This window comes from Oncorhynchus clarkii, chromosome 8 (genome assembly GCF_045791955.1).
Source record: "Oncorhynchus clarkii lewisi isolate Uvic-CL-2024 chromosome 8, UVic_Ocla_1.0, whole genome shotgun sequence".
In the NCBI taxonomy this organism is placed as follows: domain Eukaryota; kingdom Metazoa; phylum Chordata; class Actinopteri; order Salmoniformes; family Salmonidae; genus Oncorhynchus; species Oncorhynchus clarkii.
Genome location: NC_092154.1, coordinates 18,053,428 through 18,072,188, shown reverse-complemented (window position 1 = coordinate 18,072,188; position 18,761 = coordinate 18,053,428). Strand labels below are relative to the sequence as shown.

The 18,761-nt window shown below is 47.2% G+C and overlaps 1 protein-coding gene across 1 annotated transcript in view; it reads left to right on the top strand.

Moving 5' to 3' along the window:
• Positions 1-18,761, top strand: part of LOC139415050 (midasin-like) — a 61,230-nt gene that overhangs the window by 17,664 nt on the left and 24,805 nt on the right. The window contains exons 23-58 of the mRNA XM_071162809.1: positions 119-270; positions 1,101-1,279; positions 1,397-1,605; positions 1,829-1,975; positions 2,081-2,222; positions 2,425-2,559; positions 3,594-3,732; positions 4,429-4,567; positions 4,996-5,126; positions 5,306-5,444; positions 5,621-5,750; positions 5,986-6,243; positions 6,426-6,623; positions 6,810-7,018; positions 8,538-8,660; positions 8,875-9,072; positions 9,164-9,271; positions 9,712-9,900; positions 9,997-10,086; positions 10,259-10,522; positions 10,643-10,910; positions 11,229-11,388; positions 11,599-11,715; positions 11,800-12,008; positions 12,162-12,310; positions 12,535-12,734; positions 12,887-13,116; positions 15,325-15,438; positions 15,578-15,707; positions 15,889-15,995; positions 16,122-16,255; positions 16,372-16,532; positions 16,797-16,917; positions 17,149-17,362; positions 17,450-17,693; positions 17,930-18,053. Of these exons, the coding sequence (XP_071018910.1) occupies positions 119-270; positions 1,101-1,279; positions 1,397-1,605; positions 1,829-1,975; positions 2,081-2,222; positions 2,425-2,559; positions 3,594-3,732; positions 4,429-4,567; positions 4,996-5,126; positions 5,306-5,444; positions 5,621-5,750; positions 5,986-6,243; positions 6,426-6,623; positions 6,810-7,018; positions 8,538-8,660; positions 8,875-9,072; positions 9,164-9,271; positions 9,712-9,900; positions 9,997-10,086; positions 10,259-10,522; positions 10,643-10,910; positions 11,229-11,388; positions 11,599-11,715; positions 11,800-12,008; positions 12,162-12,310; positions 12,535-12,734; positions 12,887-13,116; positions 15,325-15,438; positions 15,578-15,707; positions 15,889-15,995; positions 16,122-16,255; positions 16,372-16,532; positions 16,797-16,917; positions 17,149-17,362; positions 17,450-17,693; positions 17,930-18,053 (5,961 nt within the window). The remainder of the gene's footprint in view (positions 1-118; positions 271-1,100; positions 1,280-1,396; positions 1,606-1,828; positions 1,976-2,080; positions 2,223-2,424; positions 2,560-3,593; positions 3,733-4,428; positions 4,568-4,995; positions 5,127-5,305; positions 5,445-5,620; positions 5,751-5,985; positions 6,244-6,425; positions 6,624-6,809; positions 7,019-8,537; positions 8,661-8,874; positions 9,073-9,163; positions 9,272-9,711; positions 9,901-9,996; positions 10,087-10,258; positions 10,523-10,642; positions 10,911-11,228; positions 11,389-11,598; positions 11,716-11,799; positions 12,009-12,161; positions 12,311-12,534; positions 12,735-12,886; positions 13,117-15,324; positions 15,439-15,577; positions 15,708-15,888; positions 15,996-16,121; positions 16,256-16,371; positions 16,533-16,796; positions 16,918-17,148; positions 17,363-17,449; positions 17,694-17,929; positions 18,054-18,761) is intronic.

Below are 18,761 nucleotides of genomic sequence, written 5' to 3'. Positions count from 1 at the left end.
GACTTTATTGATTCCATATTTGTATTAATTGAGATCGATGGATAATTAAGAAAAAGCTTAATAATTCCTCAATATGAGATTCCTCAGTAGACATGGTTCTCCCTGTGTTTCCCCACAGCCCATCCCGGAGCCCACGGGGCGGCCCTGCATTCAGATGGAGGGCTACTGGGTATCCCAGGGGGAGATGGAGCCAGCTCTGGACCCCAGCTACATCCTCACCACCTCCGTCAAGCTTAACCTGCGTGACCTGGCCAGGGTGGTGTCTGCTGGGTAGGAAAACTGAGCTCCCCTTTCTGTTGTCCCCCGTCCCCCTGGATCTATCAGTCAACCTAGTCAATACCTGTGGTACAGTCCTAGTAGCCACTGTCTGTTGTATCGTCAACCTGTTGCTGGCACAATGAGCGTCACATGAGTTGTATTGGCTAATATTGGTTGTGTCATCACTGCTGCCATAAAGATGACATGACTTTCTCACGTTGCTGCTGTTGTCGTGGTGGAGAGTAGTTGCCATGACCTCACCACAGATCAATCGTTCCCAGTGCTCAATTGTTTCTCTGCCCTTCATTACGAGGTTAATTTAGTCTTATCTGGACACATGGGCTGTGTCCCAAATGGCACCCTATTCCCTACACAGTGCACTAATCCCTAGGCTCTGGTCAGAATTTGTGCACTAGGGAATAGGGTGCCATTAGGGATGCATACATGACCTCCACACTTCAGTCCAAGGAAAATCAATTGCACAATTAAAAACAGCTAAAAACAGACACTACCCAATTCTACACGACCTCACCACAGGTCAATTCTACACGACCTCACCACAGGTCAATTCTACACGACCTCACCACAGGTCAATTCTACACGACCTCACCACAGGTCAGTCGTCCCCAGTAAGTACTTGATTGTTTCTCTGCCCTTCTTCTCTGGACACAGTCGGCGTCCCAAATGGCACCCTAGTAGTGCACTAGGGAAAGGGTGCCATTTGGGACACGTCCATGACCTCTACACTTGAGGTCAGCCAATTCCTCTTCCACTAAGTGCACATTGAAACACAGACACGAACCGGCTCTACTAGAAATATTCTATATTTGTTTGTTCTTCAGGAGCCACCCTGTCCTGATCCAAGGAGAGACCTCGGTGGGAAAGACCAGCCTGGTCAGGTGGATAGCAGCGGCCACGGGGAACCAGTGTGTCAGGATCAACAACCACGAGCACACAGACATCCAGGAGTACATCGGCTGCTACTCCTCTGACGGCAAGGGCAAGCTGATCTTCAAAGAGGGTACGGCCAGTTCTACACTGTAGCCCTGCAGTCAGTGTCTCACACAGACTGTTCTGTTCATGATCACGGTGTAATGTCTTCGTTTTGTGTGTGTGCCTCTGTATGTTTCCCCTGTAGGCGTTCTGATTGACGCCATGAGGAAAGGATACTGGATTATTCTGGATGAGTTGAACTTGGCCCCTACTGACGTCCTCGAGGCCCTCAACAGACTGCTGGACGACAACAGGGAGCTGTTTGTCGCAGAGACACAGGAAGTGATCAAAGCGCACCCCCGATTCATGCTGTTTGCTACCCAGAATCCTCCTGGTCTCTACGGAGGCAGAAAGGTACGTGTGACTCGGGCCATAGTGGGTTATTAGGATTATATTGGGATAGTGTAGTTTGGTTATTTCACAGCCATAAATAGTGCAAGACAAGCAAGCACACATTTTCTACGCTCATTGAGCACCATGGGATCTGTTCCTTCGGGCACAGGAATTAGGATGGTGATGAAAGTGTAGTTTGGTAGACCAGGTCTCAGCGAGTGCAATATAATTTCTCTCCCCTCAGGTGCTGTCCAGGGCCTTCAGGAATCGTTTTGTGGAGCTTCACTTTGACGAGTTGCCTAGTGATGAGCTAGAGACCATCCTCTGCCAGAGATGTAGTCTTCCAACATCCTACTGCTCCAAGCTGGTCAAAGTCATGCAGGATCTCCAGGTGACTGTCTCATATTTAATCTCCTTTCATATGTTAACTCATTGCCATTGGCAATAAGGTAATGGTGTGTTCTAATTTTATAACTCACTGTGTGTGTGTGTGTAGTCTCTTCGCAGGGGATCTACGGTGTTTGCTGGGAAACATGGCTTCATCACCCTGAGAGATCTCTTCCGCTGGGCTGACCGCTATCGACTGGAGGAGCAGACAGATGCCTCCCGCGATTGGCTGCAGCATTTGGCTGATGACGGTAAGGCCCAATAGGATCACAGCAGCAATTTTGTCCCATCTTATACGACAAACTATCATCTGCTTTTGTCTCTATTGCTTTCTCTGTCTGTTGTTTTTCAGTGTGACTTATGTGTGAAATCATGTTCTACTTCACTTCAATGGTAATGTCTTTTCACCTAAGTATTTAGGATTGTTGAAGTGTGTGTGTGTGTGTGTCTCAGGGTTCATGCTGCTGGCTGGGCGGGTCAGGAAGCCAGAGGAGGCCTCCACTATCCAGTCCATCCTGGAGAAACACTTCAAGAGGACGGTGAACTCTGACACCCTGTTCTCAGTGCAACAACTCACCACACAGTTTAGTAAGTAGAGCCTGGTTCTCTCTCGCACACACACACACACCAACATGCCCTTTTGCCCCCGACCCAACTGTGTGCATGACCCTGCTCACTCACAAACAGTTCATATTGGGGGAGTGTGTCAACAATACAGGAAAGCACTACTGTGACTACAACTGTTCTATCACAATACAGAATGTGGTATGGAGAATGTTCAACATGAATGGAGAATGTTCAACATGAATGTGGAATGGAGAATGTTCAACATGAATGTGGAATGGAGAATGTTCAACATGAATGTGGAATGGAGAATGTTCAACATGAATGTGGAATGGAGAATGTTCAACATGAATGTGGAATGGAGAATGTTCAACATGAATGTGGTATGGAGAATGTTCAAGATGAATGTGGTATGGAGAATGTTCAACATGAATGTGGTATGGAGAATGTTCAACATGAATGTGGAATGGAGAATGTTCAAGATGAATGTGGTATGGAGAATGTTCAAAATGAATGTGGTATGGAGAATGTTCAAGATGAATGTGGAATGGAGAATGTTCAAGATGAATGTGGAATGGAGAATGTTCAACATGAATGTGGAATGGAGAATGTTCAAGATGAATGTGGTATGGAGAATGTTCAAGATGAATGTGGTATGAAGAATGTTCAAAATGAATGTGGTATGGAGAATGATGAATGTGGTATGGAGAATGATGAATGTGGTATGGAGAATGTTCAGTGTGAATATGGTGTCTTATAAGGGCATGTAGGGAATGAGAGAAACCTCACAACTCTTGGCTGCATATACATAAATATGTACTTTAGCTGTTGAGACAACAAGGTACAGTGTATCACTATTCCCCATTATGTGGGGTCAATGGAGTGTGAACATGAATATTGAGTGTGAAGTGGATGGATTGTCCATCATGTAGTGTTGTTCTGGAATGATACCACCTCCCTTTGTAACATACTTATCTGCTAATGACTTTGATCAAGTTTAGTAGGCTATTTGTATTGGCCAGTGTGTCAGAGTTAATCTGGTTTATTGTGAATGGCAGGTCCGTTCGTGGACAGCTTCGCGGGCGTGCCTGAGGAGTTTCGTCACGTGGTGTGGACGCGGGGGATGAGGAGACTGGCCGTGCTGGTGGGACGGGCCCTGCATTTCGGGGAGTCTGTTCTATTGGTGGGAGACACTGGGTAGGATTCATCCTAAATTCCTGATTGTGGAAATCTCTCCAATTGTCAATTCAATCTGTAAAGCGAGCAGTAGGTGAAGTGAATGGGTTAGTACGTACTACAGAAAGACAACGCTCTCCTAACTGTCCACTTCTTGAAGCCAATACAGTAACGTAGTGGTTCCCAAACTGTGGGGCACGCCCCCTGGGGGGAACTCAGTCTGGGGTTCAACTTACTCTTGAAAGTTGTAATAGTATAATGCACAGGGGGCGATTTTGAAATTGAGTATTGCAGCATCAGTTTTCCTATTGTCATGTCAGTCATTGCAGACCTTAGAGAGCTATTTAACTTGTCAGAAAAATGTATTGATCAATGTGTCAGCTAACATTTTATAGCTAGGTTGTTTAGCCCGTAGATTTTGTAGATGTTCGAGTCACTCTAATCAAATTAGACATGACAAGATGTATGGAATTGCAGGAAATAAGCTGTAAACCTGCTAAATGTTATCTCCGCCAACAAGAGGGGTGTGAACAGTTTGTGTCATGAACAGTGCTTGTGCCCATGGAAGTAGATGTGCGCACGGAGTGGGGCGTGCGATTTTCCCCAATGCTGGAAGAGGAGGCCTGAGTAAAAAAGTTTGGGAACCCCTGCACTAACGTACTAGCCTAAACCCCCAGAAAGACAGATCAGTTAGAACATACTTTCTCCTCCCCCCAGGTGTGGTAAGACCACCATCTGCCAGCTGTTTGCTGCGCTGGCCGGACAGAAGTTCTTCTCCCTCAACTGTCACCTGCACATGGAGACGTCTGACTTCCTGGGGGGCCTGCGTCCTGTCAGACATACTGGGACACACCAGGTAGATACTACACCGTTAATGGTCACAATTTAAATGAACTGTAAATTATGAACCCTCTTTTTTTTAAACTTTTTTTTAACCTTTATTTAATTAGGCAAGTCAGTTAAGAACAAATTCTTATTTTCAATGACCACCTAGAAACAGTGGGTTAACTGCCTTGTTCAGGGGCAGAAAGACAGATTTTGACCATGTCTGCTCGGGGATTCGATCTTGCAACCTTTCGGTTACTAGTCCAACGCTCTAACCACTGGGATACCTGCCGCCCCTAAACCCTCATAAACCCTCTATAGGGCATTAAGGTTCTTCATCATTTTAAAACTCACAGTAATTGAGTAAAATAAAAAATGCTTAAAGTAAAATTATATTTTAGTATATGATACAGATGGCCAGTCCCACTGACCCCCCCCCGTCTTTGTGTGTTGGTACAGGCGGATGCTGAGGACGGCAGGTTGTTTGAGTGGCACGACGGGCCCCTAGTCCTGGCCATGAGAGAGGGGGGGGTGTTCCTCATGGACGAGATCTCCCTGGCTGACGACTCTGTGCTGGAGAGACTCAACAGGTACACACACGCTGACTATGTTCTAATATCCTCACTAGTGTACTGCTTAGAATCCCTGCCCAATACATCACTTCATTCTGAATGGTATACTAGTGTGGATATGGTAATAGAGCCGCTTTCTCACAATAGTTAGCGTATAACACTTCATTAGATATCGTTGACCTGTGACCCTGGTTCAGTGTCCTAGAGACGGAGAAGTCTCTGGTGTTGGCAGAGAAAGGAAGTGGAGATGATGATGACGTGGAGCTGATCACAGCAGAGCAGAACTTCCGCCTGGTTGCCACCATGAACCCTGGAGGAGACTTCGGCAAGAAAGAGGTAAACCATTTCAACAGACGAACCAGCAGGGCCAGAGTCTAAACCCTAAAATTACATCCTATTCTATTTCTGCCTCTGGAGGGTCATACAGGGCCACAGCCACTTCTGTTTGTTATGTAGATGAACAGTCCAACTTGTTAACATATCTCTGTGTGTGTGTGTGTGTGTGTGTCCAGCTCTCTCCTGCGCTGAGGAACAGGTTCACAGAGATCTGGTGCCCTCAGAGTAACAGCCGCAGTGACCTGGTGCAGATCATCCAGCACAACCTGAGGACCAGCCTCTCATTGGATGACAATGACCACCAAGGTACTCCTCTCCTCCACACACCACAGACAGAATACATCTCCTCATCTAGGAGTAGCATTTGATAGGCTAGAATAGTCTCCCTACCTGTACATATCTCATTTGAGTGTAAATCTTCTTAGTCTCAAATGTGTTCATAGGTACACACCGTACCTCACTGTATTATTAAGTTCATCCATTTCTATTGTACTTCCTTGTTGTAGCTATCTCTCACTATGACCTTTGACCCCCAACCCAGGAAGAGACATTGCCGAGCTCATGCTGGACTTTATTGACTGGCTGACCAACCAGGACTTTGGGCGGCGCTGCGTGGTCAGCGTCAGGGACATCCTGTCCTGGGTCAACTTCCTCAACTTGGTGTGTGAGCGTGACGCCGACAGCTTCATGACCATGGGGGACGAGGGCGAGGAGGAGGCTGAGTGGGACCTCCGGCTGGACACGGTCACTGCCTTCATCCACGCCGCGTGCCTGGTCTACGTGGACGCCATCGGCTCAGGTCAGACACCGGGACACTAGGTCACAGTACACTGCTTGTTGTTGATAGTGATGTTCTGGTGCTTTCGTAAGGACACCAAATTCCTAAGTTGTGCATGTGTAGGATGCTTCATGATGCTTAGTAGGCCTCAGTGCTACAATCACATGATCTCACGTCTTTCTCTCCTTCTTGGGATGTCACAGGGACAACAGTATCTGCTGCGGAGAACGCCCTTGTGGCGCGCAGGGCCTGTCTGAGATTCCTGCATACCAAGCTGGGTGGGATCACCAAGCTGGACCAGGAGATGCTAGACGCACTGAGGGTCTATGACACCAGCCTGCTCAGGGAGCCCCAGTGGGGGGATGACTTTTTTGGCATCGACCCCTTCTACATCTCCTCAGGTGGGGACACTTTGATCCTAGATTAGAACATGAAGCATCCCAAATGGCCATTGGACCCTGGTCAAAGATAGTGCACTATATAAGGAATAGGGTGCCATTAAGAACCCAACCCTAGACTAGAGCATGTTGTTTATAATGGATCTGTTTTTGTAAAAATGGAACTGAATGTTTCCTGTGTTCTGCCAGGCCCGGAGAGTGAGAGCAGGAGCCTGACGGACTATGCCCTAGCAGCAGGCACCACAGCAGTTAACGCCCAGAGGCTCCTGAGGGCCCTGAAGCTGCAGAGACCTGTGCTGCTGGAGGGCTCCCCTGGCGTGGGCAAGACCAGCCTGGTGGCCGCCCTGGCAAAGGCTTCAGGGAACCACCTCGTCAGGATCAACCTCTCGGAGCAGACTGTAAGAAACTGTTCAAACTTTCACTGGGGCTCTTTACTATGATAATGCAAATGTTGGATGTTATTGTCTGGATTACTATTTATTTGCATGTGTACACCTCAGGAGGTTGGTGGCATCTTGGGGAGGACGGGCTTGTGGTAATGGCTGGAGCATGATAGGTGGAATGATATCAAACACATGGTTTGATGCCACTCTATTTCCAGCCATTGTTATGAGCCGTCCTCCCCTCCGCAACCTCCACTGGTGAATACTATGTTGTATTGTTACATAATGTCTGAACTTTTTAAACTATACTGAACCAAAATATAAATGCAACATGTAGAGTGTTGTTTCATGACCTGAAGTAAAAGATCCCAGAAAATGTTCCATATAAACAAACCATTTATTTCTCTCAGATTTTGTGCACACATTTGTTTACAATCCTGTTAGTAAGCATTTCTCTTTTGCCAAGATAATTTGACAGGTGTGGCATATCAAGAAGCTGATTAAATAGCATGATCATTACACAGGTGCACCTTGTGCTGGGGACAATAAAGGGCCACTCTAAAATGTGCAATTTTGTCACACAACACAATGCTACAGATGTCTTAAGTTTTGAGGGAGCATGCAACTGGCATGCTGACTGCAGGAATGTCCACCAGTGCTGTTGCCAGAGAATTTAATGTTAATTTCTCTACCATAAGCCACCTCCAATGTCGTTTTTAGAAAGTCTAATACTGCCTCACAAATACAGACCATGTGTATGGCGTTGTGTGGGCGGGCAGTTTGCTGATGTCAACGTTGTGAACAGAGTGCCCCATGGTGGGGTTATGGTATGGGCTGGCATAAGCATCGGACAATGAACACAGTTGCATTTTATCGATGGCAATTTGAATGCACAGAGATACTGTGACGAGATCCTGAGGCCTATTGTCGTGCCATTCATCCGCCGCCATCACCTCATGTTTCAGCATGATAATGCACGGCCCCATGTCGCAAGGATCTGTACACAGTTCCTGAAAGCTGAAAATGCCCCAGTTCTTCTATGGCCTGCATACTCACCAGACATGTCACCCATTGAGCATGTTTAGGATGCTCTGGATTAATGTGTACAACAGCATGTTCCAGTTCCCGCCAATATTCAGGAACTATGCACAGTCATTGAAGACAAGTGGGACAACATTCCACAGGCCACAATCAACAGCCTGATCAACTTTTTATTTAAAGGTATCTGTGATCAAAAGATGCAGATCTGTGTTCCCAGTCATGTGAAATCCATAGATTAAGGCCTAATGAATTTATTTCAATTGACCGATTTCCTTATATGAACTGTAACTCAGTAAAATCTTTGAAATTGTTGAATGTTGCGTTTTATATTTTTGTTCAGTATAGAATTTATAGGTACATGTTATTGTCATATTGTACTATTATTGTTTTAATTGCATAATATTATGAAATGAAAAGCACCATAAGGGAGGAATTAAAAACACCAGAGATAGCACTCTAAACCGATGTATGATGTAATTTCCTTTCCTGACAGGATGTGACAGACCTGTTTGGGACCGACCTGCCTGTGGAAGGAGGGAAAGGGGGAGAGTTTGCATGGCGCGATGGCCCTCTCCTGGCTGGACTGAAGGCTGGACACTGGATTGTCCTGGATGAGGTATGGAATCATGTTTTTTTTATATTAACTCACCAGTTAATAGACATGTCAACTTGAGAGGGAATTTGCATTGTTTCAGATTACATCAATTCTTGAGTGGGACTCCAGAATAGAATAAAGCTTTAGGAGAAAAATATTGTATGGAGAAGAATACGATTTTGTATGACACAATTATTGGATAATGACGTATCTATTTTTCTCTACTTCTGTGCAGTTGAACCTGGCCTCTCAGTCCGTGCTGGAGGGGTTAAACGCCTGCTTTGACCACCGTGCTGAGATCTACATCCCAGAGCTGGGCATGAGCTTCCAGGTACAACACGAGAAGACAAAGATCTTCGGCTGCCAGAACCCCTTCACTCAAGGAGGGGGGCGCAAGGGCCTGCCCAAATCTTTCCTCAACAGATTCACTCAGGTAAGATATATAGTATAGTATAAATAGTATGGTTGAACATATATTTGAGTATTTTTGTGAAATTGTATTGGAATTTCAACTGTTTTCTCAGGTGTTTGTGGATCAGCTGACCAGTGAGGACATGGAATTTATAGGAGACTCCATCTTCCCAAACATTGACAATCAGATAATCTCTAAAATGGTGCAGTTCAACAACCGGGTAGGTAGAGGAGTCCTTTTACATTGGCTTCCATTTTATTTATTTCAAAACAACTGGTTGTTACTTGATAGGCTTTTTTGTTCTGTGACCATTGACTATTGGGAAGATTACATGTGTCCAATTTGACCCCGCTGTTCCAGCCAATGACACTGGCCACCAGCCTGTAGAGCAGCAGCTGATGTTCCTCACATTTATAACCATTAGTGGGGGGTGGGGGTTTACCACAGTCACTCTGGTTTATTTTGGGGACTTTTAGGTTTTAGGACTCCCCCAAATTCAGTGTTGGCCACCATATTTAGTCAACTAGTCATTTTTTGCTGTCTTAAACACCATTTTGCCCAGCCACTAACATTGCTTACCACTGTTCCCCTAAAAAGACAGTAAAAAGAACAATTCAGTTTCGATGGACAATAAAGTTGTATTCTATTTGATTTTGTAAGCTGGTCCTTGATGTATCTGTGGAGAGGAAGTGGGGTCAAAAAGGAGGCCCCTGGGAGTTCAACCTGCGCGACATGTTTCGCTGGTGTCAGCTGATGCAGACCGACCAATCACCAGGGTTCTTCAACCCGGGTCAGCACGTGGGGTTGGTGTACGCTGACAGGATGAGGACCAAGGCAGACAAGGCCCAGGTATGTAGACTACAACTCCTGTACATATGCACTATCTTTACTCAGTGGGTTTGTGTTCAAACTTCCTGTTTATCTCATCACATGTTTTGTCTTCAGGTGCTATCTGTGTTCAGGAAGGTGTTTGGGGAGGCCTTTGAGCCTTACACCGGATCAAGACAATTCCACATCACTCCACTCAATCTGCAGGTCAGTCATGTTGCAAACTCCATCCAGTTTTGGGTTAAAATATATTATCAAGTAATCCTTTGAATTAATCATATGTACTGGCTGTACATTGTGTCATATCTTTCATTCAGATCTAGCTATCCACATAGTGAATTAACCCTTGTCTTCATCCTCCTCTCTCTCTGTCATCCAGGTGGGATTCTCTGTCCTCCAGCGTAGCGGTGGATCCCCCGTGGCCCTCGACCCCCCTCTGTCTATCACCCACCAGGCACTGCGGCCCCTGGAGTCCCTGATGAAGTGTGTGGAGATGGGCTGGATGACGGTGCTGGTAGGCCCCACGGCCAGCGGGAAGACCAGCCTGGTGCGCCTCCTGGCCCTGCTCACTGGACACCGCCTCCGGGTCATGGCCATGAACAGTGCCATGGACACCACCGAGCTGCTGGGAGGGTTTGAACAGGTAACTACTCAAAGAGAGACCAAACTGGTAACTAAATGTAGTAATCCTTTGGGATTATTAACACTCTTGATATCTTAATATAGAGGGTTGTATTACAAGCTGGTTGGGTCTGTTTTCCAGGTTGACATCGTGCGGCCATGGCAGCAGGTGCTGGAGAACGTGGACTACATCGTTGCCATGGTAACGCGGCGAGGTCTGATGTCATTGGACGGGGCAGGGGTCCAGGACACAGAGTTCCTGCTGAAGACCTGGAGCCTGTTCTGTCGCTGGCTGAAGGAGGAGGGCCTGGAGAGGACCGGCGGGACGGTGACCTCCGAAGCCCTCAACAAACTGGAGGTCATCATCCTCCTGCTGCAGAAGCTCAACACCAAACTCAAGGTGTTCACAGGTAATGTCAGGAACAGGCAGCAACCTGAGGGTGTAGCTCTCTCTGGAACAGACAAACACTAGGATCATAGTGGTGGTGTATGAGTAGGGGATTTATGGACTGTTTGACGTTAAGAATCACAAACTTTTTGGTGCTAATGGGTAATTCTACGCTAGGTCATTCTACGCAGGAGCTGTGAGCAAACTAACCATAACATTTTGCTCACAGCACATGTCATTGCGAGAGTAAAATGTTTCCCTATATCTTCATGTGATAAACTCTGAATGAGTAGTATAAACACCATGTACTGTGTCCCTCACCCTGCCTCCCTTCCTCCAGACATGTCCAAGCTGCAGATGGACTTCACCTTGTTGAAGGAGCGTCTGGCCCAGCTGCAGGATGGCTGGAGTAACGGAGGCTTTGAGTGGCTGGACGGCATGCTGGTCCAGGCCCTGCAAGCTGGGGATTGGCTGCTCATGGACAATGTCAACTTCTGCAGGTGAGGAAAGCAGCCAATAGCAGGACCTGCATCTTAAATGATCACAATATAGCTAATTATACCACTAAATGTGTCACTGAAGGTAGTTGAAGATCTTGGTACAGTGTCAGTAAACAGGTCTTCTCACTTGTGTGAGGCTGGATGGCACCAGAGTGTGTTGCAGATGGTAAATGTAAGGTTAATGGGTGTTGTGTTTCTGTTTGTGTTAAGCCCCTCTGTGTTAGACCGTCTGAATGCCCTGCTGGAGCCCAGTGGGTGTCTGACCATCAACGAGCGTGGGGTCATCGATGGAACCACTCCTTCCATCACCCCACACCCCAACTTCAGGTACAATACAAAGCTTTGTGCACACACACACACCAACTCTGTTTGGACAGCCTAGTCTCAACTCTTCATCTCGCCTGACACTAGGCTGTTCCTGACTATGGACCCCGTGCACGGGGAGATCTCCAGAGCCATGCGGAACCGAGGGGTGGAGATCTACATCCCAGGGGAACACGAGGGGGTCTGTTGGGACACTCTGGACCTGAAGACTGTTCTCCACACCGCTGGTGTGACCGGAGACTGTGTGTGTGACCTGCTGATTGAAATACACACTGACATCAAAGCTACCATTTGGGGTGAGCTCTGAGGGAAACCTCTCCAAAATGCGTAGGATTTCAGTTGGACATCAGCAATGGTTTGCATGTTTGATTATTCCGATAAAACAAAGGTATCTATAGATGGTATGACTCCTCCAGTATGAATCTCTTCCTTTCTCTCTGTCTATCCAGATTCCCCTGCATCATGTGTCTCCTCCCTGCTCCATGCTGCAGCCCTGCTGTCCTGCCAGTTGCAGAGAGGAGTGGACCTGCCCAGTGCCCTGCAACACGCCTGTGGGGAGGCCTACTCCCTCTGCCAGCGCACTACCTCCATCCAACAGGTACCAACCAACACCACCTTGTCTATCATAGAACATCCTCTACTCCCACTGCTATAACCTCAACTAGCCCGTCTCTGTGATGTAATATACACTGACAACCAGCCTATATCTATCTATACAGTGATATCTCAGTCCAAGACCGTAGTTCTGTTCATATTATATTATGTTCCTAGTAGATTAATTGAAGTCAGTAATAAAGACTGGCGTTTTACATGTGGTTGCAGCAAGCCCAGGAGGTGATTGAGCGCCACCTGTCCATCCTGGACACAGAGGACTGGGGCAGCGGGCTGCTGTGTGCCGGGGTGTGGCCCGACGGCTTCCCCTCAGCCCTGCTCTCCACCGAAGACTCCTGCTTCTCCTCGGTCCTCCGCGACGGACAGGTCCTCTCCTTCTGCCTCAACACACTCAGCATGCAGGGCAAGAGGTGAGACTCATAGATCACAGGTTGGACATAGGTGTTTTTCCTGATCATGTGACCAGACCTGGAAAAACAGATTATAACTAAGCCCCAGAGTTGTACCCGGTCTTATTGCAGCTGTAATGCTAACGTTTAGCTTGACCTGTGTGTGTGACCAGGAGCCGTCCTCTGAGCCTGAGTGACCTCCAGAGGGCTCTGCAGAGCGGGGCAGCGCTGCACGAGGGCCTGGTTTTCTCCGGCGGCGTGGTGGACCTGGAGGAGGATGGTGACACCCTGCGCTTGCTGCCTACCGCCGTTAGGCTACTCACCGAGAGGGCCTCGCACTCAGACTGGATGCTCCGCACCGCCTGGCTCTCCAGCCTGGCCAAGAGCTACAAACACGCCCCTGGTACGGAGCTCATTCACTGCCCTTCCTTCAGCTTTTTATCTTTTTGGAGCTTTGTTACTCCCTACCAAATCAAATTGTATTTGTCACATGCACCGAATAAAACAGGTGTAGACCTTACCTTGAAATACTTACTTATAAGCCCTTAATCAACAAGGCAGTTCAAGAAATAAAGTTAAGAATACATTTACTAAATAAACTAAAGTAAAAAAAATGTCATAAAAAGTAACACAATAGAATTATATAACAATAACGAGGATATATACAGGGGGTACCGGTGCCGAGTCAATGTGTGGGAGAACAGGTTAGTTGAGGTCATTTGTACATGTAAGTAGGGGTAAAGTGACTATGCATAGATCATAAATAGTGAGTAGCAGCAAAACAATGGGGGGGTCAATGTAAATATGCCGGGTGGGTGCCCATTTGATTAATTGTTCAGGAGTCTGATGGTTTGGGGGTAGAAGCTGTTAAGGAGCATTTTGGACCTAGACTTGTCGCTCCGGTATCACTTGCTGTGCGGTAGCAGAGAGAACAGTCTATGACTTGGGTGACTGGAGTCTTTGACCATTTTTTGGGCCTTCCTCTGACACTGCCTAGTATATAGGTCCTGGATGGCAGGAAGCTTGGCCCCAGTGATGTACTGAGCCGTACGCACTACTATCTGTAGCGCCTTACGGTTTGATGCCGAGCAGTTGCCACACCAGGCGGTGATGCAACCGGTCAGGATGCTCTCGATGGTGCAGCTGTAGAACCTTTTGAGGATCTGAGGACCCATGCCAAATCTTTTCCGTCTCCTGAGGGGGCCCTCTTCATGACTGTCTTGGTGTGCTTGGACAATGTTAGTTTGTTGGTGATGTGGACACCAAGGAACTTGAAGCTCTCAACCCGCTCCACTACTCGATGTGAATGGGGGGCCTGTTCCGCCCTCGTTTTCCTGTAGTCCACGATCAACTCCTTTGTCTTGCTCACATTTAGAGAGCGGTTATTGTCCTGGCACTACACTGCCAGGTCTCTGACCTCTTCCCTATAGGTTGTCTCATCATTGTCTGTAATCAGGCCTACCACTGTTGTCATCAGCAAACTTAATGATGGTGTTGGCGTTGTGCTTGGCCACACAGTCATGGGTGAACAGGGAGTACAGGAGGAGACTAAGCGCACGCCGCTGAAGGGCCCCGGTGTTGAGGATCTACCCTTACCACCTGGGGGCGGCCCGTCAGGAAGTCCAGGATCCAGTTGCAGAGGGAAGTGTTTAGTTCCATGCTTGGCCCCAGCATTTAGTTCATCTGGTAGGCTCGCGTCACTGAGCAGCTCGCGGCTGGGTTTCCCTTTGTAGTCCATAATAGTATGCAAACCCTGCCACATCTGACAAGTGTCAGAGCCGATGTAGTAGGTATTCAATCTTAGTCCTGTATTGACGCTTTGCCTGTTTGATGGATTGTCTGAGGGCATGGATTTCCGGCTGGATTAGTGTCCCGCTCCTTGAAAGCGTCAGTTCTAGCCTTTAGCTCGCTGCGGATGTTGCCTGTAGTCTATGGCTTCTGGTTTGGATATGTACGTACGATCACTGTGGGGACAACGTCGTCAATGTACTTATTGATGAAGTTTGTGACTGAGGAGGTATACTCCTCAATGCCATTGGATGACTCCCGGAACATATTCCAGTCTGTGCTAGCAAAACAGTCATGTAGCGTAGCATCCGCGTTATCTGACCACTTCCCCTTGGTGGGATAGTCTTGACCGTAGATCATCCAGTTAGTTTTCCAGTGATTGAACGTTGGCCAATAGAAGGGTATTGGCGGTTTACTCACTCGCCTATGAATTCTCACAAGGCACCCCGACCTTCGCCCCCTGTATCTCTGTCTTTTCTTCACGTGAATGATGAGGATTTGGGCCTGGTGTCCGGGAAGCAGTATATCCTTCGCGTCGGACTCATTAAATAAAAAACGTGTTTATTCACTGTTCTGATGTCTAGAAGCTCTTTATGTACAAAATAAGTTACAAACAATGCGAAAAAAACAAACAAAATATTACAGTTGGTTATGAGCCCATAAAACGGCAGCCAACCCCTCCGGCACCATTATTCAACCAGGGCCATGTATGTTACTGTTTATGTCAAGGGACTGCTCTGTGGTCAGTGGAGCTTTGTTGCTGTCTGTGTATTTGGTGCGTGTTACTCTTAAGGACTGCTTTGAGATCCGCTTGTTGTTACAGAGGTGGCACTGGTGCAGCTGGAGGCAGGGAACAGAGCTCTGAAGGCCATGTTCAGCAGCAAGCTGACTGTGAAGGGAAAGTGCCTCACTGAGCTGCTGCAACCACATAGCACAGGTAGGCTAAACTAGTCACTAAACTATTTTCTAACACTCTCTCCAGCTCTTTTACACAAATATTACATATCATAACTCCCGTCAAAACAATCACTTTTCACAAGTTAAGAAATTGACATTAATGTTCATGTCGGTATTAGATGACTACAGGATTCTGGTGGACATGCGTTGGAACAAGCAGTACCTGGACATTCTGGCCAACACGTGTAACTTTGAAGACGAGGAGAGGTACATGGAGTTCATGGAGGCTCTCAATGCAGTGGCCAACAGGTATGTGTCTGGCTGTGTCCCATATGGCGCCTTATTCTCTGTATAGTGCATTTCTTTTGACCAGGGCCTATAGGGAACAATTTGGGATATATCCTCTGTCCGGTAGTCTGGCTGTTTAGTAACTGGGGTTACGTGGTGGCTGTGGTGTTGAGTAACCTGGGTGTGATGTGTGTCTTTACAGGATCATACTGTTGATGGACAGAGAGGAGAGGGCTGCAATCGGGAGCTGTGCTATCAAGACATCAGCACACAACAGTGCGCTGAGGCTGGCCACTGCTTTCTCCAAAGGTACATACTGTCGCTGTGCTGCTTCCGTACAGCTCGACTTGGTGACTGTGTGCTTGCTGAAATGTAAAGGTTAATGCTAATATTGCTGGTGTTATAATGTTGCATATGTTTTTTTGACCATTAAAGGGACGGTGGACATTGGTCATCTGCCCCACCCAGTGCTGATGCACCTGCGCTCCTTCTTTGACCTGTGGGACACCTTCACACTGCAGGCCGTGCAGACTGGACAGCCCTACATATCTGACCATCTCATGTTTGAGGTTAATACCTTAGTAATCATTGTAATTCCATTTTAGTTGATGTCTCTCATTCAGTAACCGTCATCAACCTGGGCTTAAATTCTGTTTGTAATAAATAGTATCTATGGTGTCCACAGATCCTGCAGCTGCTGCAGTGGAGAGACCGGTTCTGGCAGGTGTGTAACTCGCTGCCTGCTGACTCCCAGGGAGTGTCGGTCCTCTCGCTACACTGGCAGTGGGTGCAGAAAAACCTCATCCTCCGGCTTCCACAGCTACTACTGGGAGATGGCACCCATGAGTGAGTAACACCTTCCTTTTTACCCAAGAAGTAATATTAGAATCCTCCAAAAGACCTGGCCAGTAGAATCAATGAAATTTACTTTATTGTAAAAGTGGTTTTGGTTGCGTCCCAAACGGCACCCAATTCCCTACATAGAGCCATATGGGCCCTGGTTAAAAGTATTGCACTATATAAGGAAAAGTGTTCCATTTGGGACACAGACTTTGTGTTTTCTACCTGGAAATGTAATGATAGCAACCCTTTGTTATTGTACTGTTCCAGTGGCCAGCAGGAGCTCCAGACAGTGTCAGCTGCCATCCAGACTGTCCTGTCCACCTCTGTCACTGTGGCTACTGCCCTGAAGGGCATCCAGAAAATATTGGGGAAACCCCTTCCATTCAAGGTAGAGAGAAAGAGACGGAACATTTAAACCACTGTCTCAAACACCCACCTTACTCGGCGAGAGAGCATTCAACACACTATCCGAAACAAGCACCTATACTGGAAACTCTTCTATCAGTTATTGATTGGCATAACCAAGCCTTGATTTCCAGGCTTCCTCATGTTTAAGACTTGAGAGTATGGTAATACAAAACTAATGTTAACCCGTCTGACTCATCGCTGTCTCCCATAGCTGGAGTCTGTAGCCGAGTGTGCATCCCGGCTGAGAGTCCTGAGCAGGACCCTGGACGTGGGCGACCTGAGGCTGGACAACACGGCCTCCCTGTGGAGACAGGAGCTGGTCCGCCTGCAGGGAGCCGCTCTGGGCCTGGACACCAAGGAAAGCCTGCTAGAAGCCTGGGGCCTGGTCCTGCTGGCCAATAACCAGCTAGAACCCCAGAACTCCGGTAACCTGGTGCTACATACTAAAGTTGTGTCAGTGTTGATGTCATCCCTCTCCAACTATTCATTATTCAATTATATCCTGATCCCAGGTGTCCTAGAGAGGCTGTTGTCGTGCGTGCAGCAGCAGCAGGGTCACATGACCTCGTGCGGCCTACTGGAGGTGCGCTCCTCTATGCATGACGAGGGGGAGCAGGGAGACAGCGCCCCTCCCTGTAGGGAGGTGTTACAGCAGCTCAGCCGCAGGGCCCAACTCTGGCCTCTCATGGAGGAGCTGGCCGTACTCAACCAGCTCAGGCTCAGCACCGACCTGCTGCAGCTGGCTCTCACACAGGGGTAAGAGATGGCTACAGTGAGTCAATGAAGGAAATACATGAAGGATGGAGGATTATCGAGCTTTAATTAGTGCTTCAAATAGCTTAATTGTCTATCTAATTTACTTTAAACAGAAAAGTATCTTTGGCACATTAAAAACATCACACAAAAGCACCAATAATTACATAAAACGTTTCACAATACCACATGTTTTTATGTTGTATAGATAACTAACTACTGTGGACGTTTCTCCACAGTGACAGAGAGTCCGTGGACAGCCTGCGTCGCGAGGTCTCCCAACACCTGCGCTTCTGTCTCCAGTCCACCCCCATGAACGTCAGCCAGCTCCAGCCTCTCTGGTTCCTCCTCAGCAGTGACCGGGTCAGTTGTTCAACCAGTTTACCCTCGGTATAATTGGGTTTTTTTGTCCTTCAAGAGGACAATCCTGTATCTGTGCCTCAAACATAAAGGAGAAGATCTGGTTGTGTCATGTAGGCCAGTGGTTCCCAACCTTTCTTGAACCGTGGCACAACTTGGTGGGCTAAAAAAATTCTGCGGCACATCTAAAATTCCCTATGAATTTATTTAGTGGCAATGACCTAATCAGATCCATACTACAAATTATATATTTTTTCTGTGACAACCGATTAAATGGGGTGTATTTGAACCATTTTCATAGTATCTTACTCATGATGATTAATTTAAGAGCTTCCTGCAAATCTACGCTAGAAATATTTAGGTAAAATAGTTCTGAAAGATTTGGCTAAAGACCGTGGGTTTCTGCATTGTAAAGGAGTGACCATGCTCAGTTTGTTTCTATGGCAGAGGATGTGGTACAGCTGAAAGTAGTCAGACTTTCCCGTGTTGATGGTTCTCACAGACCAAGTCAAATTATACACATTCATTTGCTCGTGATGCGCACCTCTTAAATGATAATGAAATGTAACAACAACAGCCTGAGCGTACCCGACTTGAAACGATAGCTGTAACCATGTGCCATTCAATGTTCTATATGACCGGATCTGATGCTCGCAAGTCAAAAGTCCACGTGTATTCCACAGGTCACAGGTTTATACATGAGTGTTCCAA